This window comes from Coregonus clupeaformis, unplaced genomic scaffold (genome assembly GCF_020615455.1).
Source record: "Coregonus clupeaformis isolate EN_2021a unplaced genomic scaffold, ASM2061545v1 scaf0353, whole genome shotgun sequence".
NCBI classification, from domain to species: Eukaryota; Metazoa; Chordata; class Actinopteri; order Salmoniformes; family Salmonidae; genus Coregonus; species Coregonus clupeaformis.
Window position 1 is genome coordinate 93,213 of NW_025533808.1, and position 10,920 is coordinate 104,132.

The 10,920-nt window shown below is 39.7% G+C and overlaps 1 protein-coding gene across 1 annotated transcript; it reads left to right on the forward strand.

The window, feature by feature from the left end:
- The first annotated feature begins 830 nt into the window (after positions 1–830).
- On the forward strand, positions 831–6,670 carry LOC121572323 (VIP peptides). Its single transcript, XM_045215016.1, has 7 exons — positions 831–964; positions 1,145–1,254; positions 1,703–1,801; positions 3,748–3,852; positions 5,361–5,492; positions 5,664–5,769; positions 6,080–6,670. Exons 1-7 carry the CDS (start codon positions 959–961, stop codon positions 6,086–6,088), a joined length of 567 nt encoding a protein of 188 aa, XP_045070951.1. The 5' UTR covers positions 831–958; the 3' UTR covers positions 6,089–6,670.
- The last annotated feature ends 4,250 nt before the right edge of the window (positions 6,671–10,920 follow it).

Genomic DNA, 10,920 nt, shown 5'->3' on the forward strand with positions numbered 1-10,920 from the left:
TATTGATGTAACTTGTTAAATCCACTTCAATCAGTGTAGATAAAGGGGAGGAGACAGGTTAAAGAAGGATTTTTAAGCCTTGCGACAACTGAGTCATGGATTGTGTATGTGTGCCATTCAGATGGTGAATGGGCAAGACAAAATATTTAAGTGCCTTTGAACAGGGTATGGTTGTAGGTGCCAGGTGCACTGGTTTGAGTGTGTCAAGAATTGCAACGCTGCTGAGTTTTTCATGCTCAACAGTTTCCCGTGTTTATCAAGAATGGTCCACTACCCAAAGAACATCCAGCCAACTTGACACAGCTGTGGGAAGCATTGGAGTCAACATGGGCCAGCATCCCTGTGGAATGCTTTCGACACCTTGTAGAGTCCATGCCCCGACGAATTGAGACTGTTTTGAGGGCAAAGGGGGCAATGCAATATTAGGAAGGTGTTCCTAATGTTTTGTACACTCAGTGCAACAATAAGCCTCCCACTGGGCACAGACGTCAATTCAACGTCTATTCCATGTTGGTTTAACGTCATTTCATTAACATTACGTGGAAAGAATGTTGACACAATCAATGTGTGCCCAGTGGGCTCCATTATGGAAAATTGTAAAGACAATTATACAGAATGAATTTTGACAATACTAATATCAGAAGGGCCATCATCATATCACATTTAGCCCTGCCTTCTGTAGAAATCTGACCTATTTGGCTAGTGTTGTCAGGGCCAACTACGAAGTCCGGACTGTCCGTTCTTAATAAGCCTGTGACGAGCGCATTGGGAATTGTTATGATGACGTATCGTCACTATTGTGATTGCGTCCCATACTTTGAAAGCGAGGAAATAATAGATACAGAGTCAGTGAAAGGGGGTGGTTCATTTGACCAGATCCAAACCACGGCTTGAATAATACAGAAACGTTGCTTTCAGCACCGTGGACAGCAACCCAGCCTACCCACTGTGATTGTTGATGCAGGTGAGTCTATTGCATTGTGCTATATACAACCTGATTTACTTATGGAAACACAAGACAGCATATTTTAATTTAATTTAGTTAAAATGTTAAGCTTAACAGCAATGATGAAAAGTAATTGTCGCAATGGTGATCAAGAAGGAGAAAAAAAATGATGCTGTTATTCTGTCTCTGCATGTGCAGAGCGTTATGGCACAGACAAACTGCTTTCATCGACTTTTTTTGATGGCACTATGCAGTATGCTGTGTACCAGGACCATGAGTCTACCTGCTGTCGCCGCGTACTCAGTCAGGTAACGATATTTTATGATTTTGTTCTGACTTCTGTTCTGATATATTCATAATGATAAATTAATGAAAAGCTGACTTGAAAAGCGTCTTGTTACAGTCGCTGAAAAATACAGACAGATTTTCATTATCTTGTTTATGATAACCATATAGCCTATATGACTGTCACTACTAAAACAATGTGTAAATTATTCTGGTCTAGCTAAATGATTCTGATTGGAAAGTGTTTGTGTGTATTAAACATACTGTATGTTTAGATTCATCTCTGCCATCCTGAATTTCTTAAAAGGAACTTTTAAGAAGAAACTCAAAAGAAAAACATTATCACATAAAACATTTGGTGAATTCGACAATGTAGCGATTGAGAAATGAAATAATAAATAATGTCATTGGTAAATTATGTATATTGAATTTGATGTGACGATGGACTCACTTATTGCTTCCATTCTATAGGTCAGGGACTGTTGAGACAGATGGAAAGGGTGACTGGGATCAGAGCCTGTCAATAAATGACATGGAAACCCTTAAACTTCTCTATGATATAATTGCAAGGTAATGGTCACATTCACTTAATTACAAAATGGTTTGTGATGAAATCAGTCCCTCACTTATGTTTCTCAGCACAGAATCTAATGAAATTGGTTCCTCCTATGGATATTAATGCACGTCTGTTATATAGGTATCTGTTCCGCTGTCTTTTCTGATGGGCCAAATCTGTATTACAATTAAAAATAAAATGTGTAGTGTTGTTAGCCAATGATAATTGATAATTGGCTATCATCTACAGCAGATATCATTGCAGTATTATACATTATGATAGAATATGTACAGGAGATGTGTAGGATAATTGTAATATATACTGAACACAAAATAAATACAACATGCAATGATTTCAAAGATGTTCCTGAGTTACAGTTCATATTAGGAAATCAGTCAATTGAAATAAATTCATTAGGCCCTAATCTATGGATTTCACATGACTGGGAATAAAGATATGCATCTGTTGGTCACAGATACTGTAAAAACAAGTAGGGGAGTGGATCAGAAAACCAGTCAGTATCTGCTGTGACCACCATTTGCATTCGCATAGAGTTGATCAGGCTATCGATTGTGGCCTGTGAAATGTTGCCCCACTCCTCTTCAAATGGCTGTGCGAAGTTGCTGGATATTGGTGGGAACTAGAACACGCTATCGTACACGTCAATCCAGAGTATCCCAAACATGCTCAATGGGTGACATGTCTGGTGAGTATGCAGGCCATGGAAGAACTGGGACATTTTCAGCTTCGAGGAATTGTGTAGAGATCCTTGCGACATGCTGAAACAGGGGATGATTGCGGCGGATGTATAGCATGACAATGGGCCTCAAGATCTCGTCATGGTATCTCTGTGCATTCAAATTGCTATCGATAAAATGCAATTATGTTTGTTGTCCGTAGCTTATGCCTGCCCATACTACAACCCCATCGCCACCATGGGGCACTCTGTTCACAACGTTGACATCAGCAAACCGCTCGCCCACACAACGCCATAAACATGGTCTGCGGTTGCGAGGCCAGTTGGACGTACTGCCAAATTCCCTAAAACGACGTTGGAGGTGGCTTATGGTAGAGAAATGAACATTACATTATCTGGCAATAGCTCTGGTGTACATTCCTGCAGTCAGCATGCCAATTGCACGCTCCCTCCAAACGTGAGACATCTGCAGCAATGCGTTGTGTGACAAAACTGCACATTTTAAAGTGGCCTTTTATTGTCCCCAGCACAAGGTGCACCTGTGTAATGATCATGCTGTTTAATCAGCTTCTTGATATGCCACACCTGTCAGGTGGATGGATTATCTTGGCAAAGGAGGAATGCTCACTAACAGGGATGTAAACAAATTTGTGTTCAAAATTTGAGTGAAATAAGCTTTTTGTGCATATGGAACATTTCTGGGATCTTTTATTTCAGCTCATGAAACATGGGACCAACACTTTACATGTTGCGTTTATATTTTTGTTCAGTATAGTTAATACTTTTTACAGATGAGGTACAGGAGTGGTTCCCAACCTTTTTCGGTTACTCTACTACCAACTGAATTTATTTCATGTGCATTTTACCAGTAGGCCTATGGTCTCATGAGTCTTCTCAAGTACCCACTGTGGATAGGCTAAGTACCCCTGGTCGGGAACCACTGGTCTACAGATAGCTTTGGAGTTTAATAAGGCAACATTGACCTCACATCAGGATCCACCAACCTACTCAGGTTCCCACAGTTTAACTTTTGCATACTAAATAGTGGATACCACCTGATGAGGCTAAAGTTCTTAGCATTAGATGTCAAACGTTCTGAAGTGCCTGTCACCAGCAATTAACACTTTGTGACTGTGACATTTTGCTGAAAAATCTGCTCTTGACATACTGTCTGCAACAATCAAAAGTTAATTAATGTGACTATTGCACTTAACAGATTTTGTCCTGAATCTAGTGAAAGCATTTTATGAATCTTTTTTTTAGACCAACAAGACACGCAGATGGTCTCTTCACAAGTGGCTACAGCAAACTTTTAGGAAAGCTTTCGGCCAAGGACTACCTTGAATCCTTGATTGCAAAGCGAGTCAGGTACAACTTTCATATAGTAACCATAAAATGTGGTCTGAGGGACTCTTATGGTCTATACCTCTATTTCTAACATTCACGATGTAGTCAATCAGTATGTTAAATATCAAATAGCTCTAAGGTAGGTTGACCGAAATAAACACCCATGGTTTGAATTAAAGTTTTAAAGCTGAGAAGTTCACAGACGTTTATCACAACAATGTCGCATTTGCGTTCCTGCCAGTTCATCCTGACGATCAATTCATTTTACCGATGTAATGCCACTACGATTTGGCTTGACTGACTCACCAATTGTGTTCATGAGGTCTTAGTAGTACGTGAGGGACTATGTTTAGACAAGTTAAATCTCACTTATATTGCCACATGTCTCTAATTACTGCAACATGATTAGGATTAAAGCACAATGGGTAGTAACTTAATGTTGAATTAATGTAAAATACTCCCTGTTTGTGTTTTTAGCAACAATAATGTCTGCCATGGTTTTCCCAAAAATTATCCCTTCTAGTGCTGCCTCAAATCTCCCAGTAGTCAATCAGAAGGGCCTTTGGGGATAATTATTCCTGTGTAGTGACCATCGGTTGGTCATTGTGGTAATGCCCAGGTTGCAGTTCCCCTCAAACTGAACATTTTGAGTCCCTATGGATTGGAATCTCCCTGAATATGGCAGAGATCCCTGAAACAATGCCCTGTGCAGGTCCGTACTGCCCGATCAGAAGTGGCACTAACCTTCCACATGGTTGCATTATTTTCAGAGAACGCATAGAGCCCCGAGTTGATTATCCTGACCATACTGCGATTATAATTTAACACACACACACACAATTGCCGGTAGAAATGTGTTCAACATCCACTGAAGATGCTAGCAAGTTTACTACTGTATATAGCTACAGTAAAGTGCCGTCGTAACAGAACAAAGAGACTTGATGACTAACCAAACCATTTGTCCTCCTTAATATTGGCTAGCTAACTATTTATACAAATGGAATCCCACAATGCCAATAGTGTTTTTAATTCGGCTTGAACGATCAGCTGAAACATAACATGTAAGAATGTTGGTTTCGCCACTTGCAACATTCTATCAGCTATAGCTACAGCACAGACCATAATCTGTGGCAAATGCCTGTTAACAGTTCTATCTGAATTATTAGTGCACACTCCAAGAAATAATGCATACCCTAGAATGCCCTTCAAGCCAATCATAAACAAGTAGAATTAGTAACTAATGTTTTTGTCTAGCAACCAGGTAAACAGAACGACTGATGTGTTTTTGCTGAAACTACTTCATAGCCGTTGGTTATTGTCGTGCATTACTGAGAAATAATGCACACTCTATAATGCTCTTCAAGCCAATTAGAAACGAGTATTCAACAATGCCAAGTATGTTTCAACAATTCATAAGGTCTTGTATATCATTGTACAACGTGTAAACCAGTGAACAAGTAAAACTTGCTTTGATCAGATTTTATTGTAATAGATAATTTTTTGTTCACTAATTATATTTTCATTTGTAGTAACGACCTCATGGAGGACCAGTTGCCAGTAAAACGCCACTCAGACGCTGTATTTACAGACAACTACAGCCGCTACGGAAAACAGATGGCCATCAAGAAATACTTGAATTCAGCGCTGTCAAGGAAGAGGAGGTAGGAACCTGGACAGGCCCTAAAAAAATCTGTTTTTCTTAATTACATTTTTTTTTTTTTACATAAAAGACTGGACAAGATCATTTAAAAAGTGTATAAAGCCTGAATGTATGTCCAATGTCTATTACAACTACTTTGTTCTCCTTTGTGGTTTTACTTCTTGCATTCTAGCTTGGAGGACCCTACTACTCCAGAATTATCCATTAGGAGTGAGCCTTCCTCACAGCAAACCAGTGATGACATCTCAATTCATGAACTCCTCAATAGTCTTTCATTGGTACAGTAGGCCCTGCTTGATATTACCATGCTAGTTTAATGCGTTTTTAACTGATGTACAGTACTACATTTCTATGCTAATTTCTAACAAAACAATTGTGAGTTTTTGGTATTTTAAGATACTGGATATTAGCTTCAGTTGATATACTTTAAATATTAATTAATTATTAATAATATGATACTCATTTGATATGCTCCCCATTTTCTCTATGTGATTTTTCTAACACAGGGAGACAGAGGCTGACATCATACACACATCATGCTATTATGTTTTTATATTACGATGCAACATTTCTGTTCTTTTTTTTCAGACCCTCTAAGGAATATCTTCTAAAGTGAACAAATGGCAAAGCCAGCCAAAATTATATTTGACCATTATGTTATGTCATGTTATGTAATTTCCGATGTAAAAATTGTTTTTGCCTCATGTGGTACATTTCCTGAAATTGCTGTGTAGCTGAGTGATAATCACAAAACACGGATAAATCAATGGGAGTATTGCAAACTCAAAGCATTCTAAATTATATAACAGTAAAGCATAATTTTTTGCCAGTACACTGGAGATTTGCAATGTTGTTTAAACGCATTCACCAGTATTATATTATATTATATACATGCCAAATAATGTGTTATGTATTACTTTTTATTTATTTATCCAGTATTATGTATTTATTTGTCAGTCTTAAAATGTGTGAAACTATAGAAATTCCTAATACATTGAGATAATAATGGAGATGGTTGTGATAAGACATTTCAGCAACCCAATCAACTTGAGCACAGAAAGACGTTAGGAGAGTAGTTTGAAAACGTTTGAGTGAGGATGACACAGACTAAAATTCTTAGTAGCACTGCTGATTATTTATTATATGGTAACATCAGAATAGTCTATTGTTATTTAAAGAAAAAATATAATAATATGGATTGTTTTTGTGTGTGTCAATAAAATTTAAGTGTAAGACTGTCAATATTCACCCTTTTCTGTTTCCTTTGGATTTTTCCCCAAACTGCAACCCCATGTGATTGCCCGGTAATAACATTGTTAAATGTTATTATACCCTGGCTGCATCGAACTCGTCTTGAAAGCGTGAGGATTTCTGTCACCGCTCGCCACTGGTAACAGGTCTCAGAGCAGGAGTGTTGATCTAGCATCAGCTCCCCCTAGGGCCCTGGTTTTGTCATTTGCTCTCATATGAATTCTGGAAACCAAACAGAACACAAGTGTCAACATGATTATATTCAGAATCTGGTCCAGGGCAAGGCTGGCGGGATAAGTCACCAAAATGGCATCAGTATGTCACAGCATCCCGCTGGATGATTCACATTCCTGGAATAAATATCACTTTGACATTTTGTGATGGTGGGTTCAGGAAGTGGTGGTTGGCACAACATGGAGGAGTAAAATGACCCAGGGTTAGACAACAAGCCGGCTTGGCCTATAGGTAGTCCATATGATAGGCACACTGCATCAATTTAAATGCATTGATAAAGATTATTTGGACATCCAGATGTAAATATCTGTTTGCCACAAGTTTCTGTTTACACTCTTAGAAAGAAAGGGTTAGATTTGTTATTAAAGGGTTAATAATAATAATAATAGTATGCCATTTAGCAGATGCTTTTATCCAAAGCGACTTACAGTCATGTGTGCATACATTTTTGCGTATGGGTGGTCCCAGGGATCGAACCCACTACCCTGGCATTACAAGCGCCATGCTCTACCAATTGAGCTACAGAGGACCACAAACTCTTGTCACTGTGGTGGTCAGTGGCAAACCGTGACTATTGGACCTAGGCCTTCAGTGGGAAAAATAACCTTCCAACACGTTGTACCAAACTCAAAAACCATGACAATTAACAGAAACATAGCATCACTTCCTTAATGCGCCCAACTGAATCAAACAAGCCTGAGGCTGAGCCACCCCACTGGGCAAAAACGAGTTCAATCTGCGTTGTTTCCACAGCATTTCATGTGATGACGTTGAATCAACAAGGAAAACGAATTGGATATGAAAGTAAAGGGCTTTATGTTTCTCAAACCGTATCGCAGTTGTATGGGCTGTTTTGGCTGCCAGACCCAGTTTACCTCTGAAAAGAACATATAAGGTCATTGGACCTTAAAGGAAAACTCCACCCGAAAAATATATATAGCTTTCAAAATACAGAAATACAGCCGGTATGATGCATTTTGCATATGATGCAAAACGCAGGCATCATATGATGCAAAATGCATCATATGATGCAAAATGCATCATACCGAATGTATTTCTGTATTTTGAAAGCTATATACCTGTATCTTGAAAACTTGATTGCTGACATGCAAAACATTTTGGGACTATTACAATTTATATATTTTGGGACTAATAAAATATATATATATTTTTTTAATTTTCCTTGAGTAAGCTCCTTAAGTTTACATATTGGGCTACGTTAGTAGTTGTATTAGTGCATTACTTCATACATATACCTGTTGTTGGCTTCAAATAAAGTGTCATCAATCAATCGTATTTTAGTTTAAGCCCTGAAGTGTAATTATTATCACTTCATGCAGTACTTATAGGCCTAGATCTATTAATAATATTTTAGCGATAACAATTCCCACCAAGTGGGTTAACCATATTTGCGTGATGATTGCCTTTCACGGGTTTGCTTCCCTGCCCCGCCGTTCGCGACACTGGTGTCAGAAGTGGGATGGGGACTGTGAGGCCATCGGAGATGCATGTACACATGGGGGACTTGGTGTAGAGGGGTGTGGGGACACGCTCTCCCGTAGGAGGGGGGTAATGTAGCGACCTTAACACAACACCTAGCGACCTCGTCAAGAGGTTCGGACCTCTTTGTGTAACGGTTGGGGTGTTGATCATCGGAGAGGCATATACACGTGAACGACGTGGAAGGGAAGCAGATTCGGGTTGCTGGCATGAAAGGCAAACACCCTATGCATCGTACCAATAGGGTTAACCCACTTGGTGGGAATTGTAACATGGTTTATATACCATTAAGGAAAAACCAAAAACACATGTTTTCATGTGATCACGTGATAATATGTGACGTTAATGTGATAACATGTGACAACATGTAAAGCAACATGCGAGAACATGAAACTACACATGAAAACGTGATCACGTGAAGTGTTCCAAAAACACGGTTTCACATGATTTCACATTAAATTGTGTGATTTTCCACGTGTGAAATCAGGTGGTTTTTCTGTAAGGGTAGTGAGGATCGCTACAATGCCCCTCCGAAAGGGAAGGCACATACCAGTGCTATGACTACACAGCCCCCTCACACGTTCAGACCCCACTTTTGACACTAATGTAGCAAACCATGGGGTAGGGAAGTGAATCCGGCAGCAGGTGTGAAAGGCAAACAACCTACGCATAGCTCCAATAGGGTTAACCCACTTTGTAGGAATTGTAACCTGGCTCATATAGTGAGGATCGCTACAATATTAAGCAGAGGAACTGCATATGGAAAGAAAGGTGTTCTTTGACTTCACGTTGTGGCTAAAGGCGTCATCATGCCTCAGTTCGGCTGGCGGCTAGCTGACGTCAGCTAGGCGAACCGAACGAGTGTGCTCTCATAGTCTCTTAAAATAACTTTGCTTGAAAAACAAGAACAAAGCGGCAATAGTACTGTTTGTCCATTTTGAGACGCCATAGCCAGTATACACTTCCTCAAAATAGTCACAATTAGATAACTCAAAACATCTGTCATTAATTTTGACGTTTTTCCCAAGGAGATTTTAGTCGCACAATTGTACATCTAACCAATATGTTTGGTGCAGTATTTCTCAATGAAAAAAAAAGTGTGCATTAGAAAGGAGTCGTCTCTTGTTGAATGACAACAAAGACTTTATGGGAGAATCCCTACTGTTGACCAATCACCGATGAAGGGCTGTTGACTTCGGCTCCCGAACTTCGGCTGGCCTTGAGAAAAAATGTAGTGTGCCCGACCAGTCGACAAAACCCTTACCGAAGCCCAAAACGAACAAAAACATCAGAAAATATAATCATAATATATACACATACTCTTCTGAAATGTTTAGGCTGGGAAGCATGCGGACGCCTTTAGAATAACCCATAGCTGTGTGTTATTCACAAACTGGCTATATAATTGGCTCTTGTGCCTTATTCTGTCAATCCAATTCAGAATGAAATGATCATATTTATTGTGTTCTCTATTTTTGTCCTAGAAATGGCAAGACAATTGAGCCAACTCCAAAGAAGCAAGCTGGTTGATTTTTATTTTATTAATTTTTTACCAGGGAATAGCAGCTGAGGCCACAGCCCTGACAGTGGATGTGGTGGTGGTATCAAGAGAAAAGAGAATTTAGCCTACTCTATTTTCTTCTATTATTTGTCCTGCATCTACCTATTATGTCATATCCTGAATTGGATGTTTGTCTCTGGACAGCCAATAACAGATAAGGGACAACAAATAAAGAACCTTGATGATAGGATTGTCAACTCTCCCAGTTTGGCCTGGAGTCTCCTAGAACTGGACTTCATATCCCAATCGCTGCTGTTAGAAAAATGCTCTTCTAGCTTGACCCTGTAGGATTACCCTTTATGTTTCTAGGTAGAACCCTTTTCGAAGTTTCACAGTCAGCCTGGGAGTTAGGTGTTCCATTCAAATCTACTCATGTGTGTCGGCTCCACAGGGTGACCGTGGTCAGGCCCAGTGGACCTCAAGGGCCCCGCAGACGTACCGTGGGCCAGCCAAGCCCCGGCGGACCTCCCGGGCCCCCCAGACCCCTAGTGCCATCAACAGCTGACAAGCTGGTGAGTCCACATTCACCCCAATCAATTAATTGTCATTTTCATATGTATGTCTAAAAGATGCCTCTGCAACGACTTTGCAACTAGCAAAGACGCTGAAGTAACCACAACAACAGGGTTGTTGACAACAACAGGGTTGTTGACAACAACATTTTCTGTTGAGACCAATCATAATTATTTTAGCTACATTATTTTAGTAGCTTGTCCCCACATTTAACTTCTATGATGCATCATTAGCAATTTCACATTCTTTGTTTCAGACCTTTGTGGACATGGAGGCATCTGGGTATCCTGACTTGGAAACATTTCTGGTGGGTCCAGTTCTCTTCACTCCGCTGATAACCAAAAGGCCATATATTTCCTTATCATCCTTG

Coding starts and splice junctions, on each gene's coding strand:
- LOC121572323 (XM_045215016.1), top strand. Junction 1,255..1,702: donor GTCGCCGCGTACTCAGTCAG/GTAACGATATTT, acceptor TCCATTCTATAG/GTCAGGGACTGTTGAGACAG. Junction 3,853..5,360: donor TTGATTGCAAAGCGAGTCAG/GTACAACTTTCA, acceptor TTTCATTTGTAG/TAACGACCTCATGGAGGACC.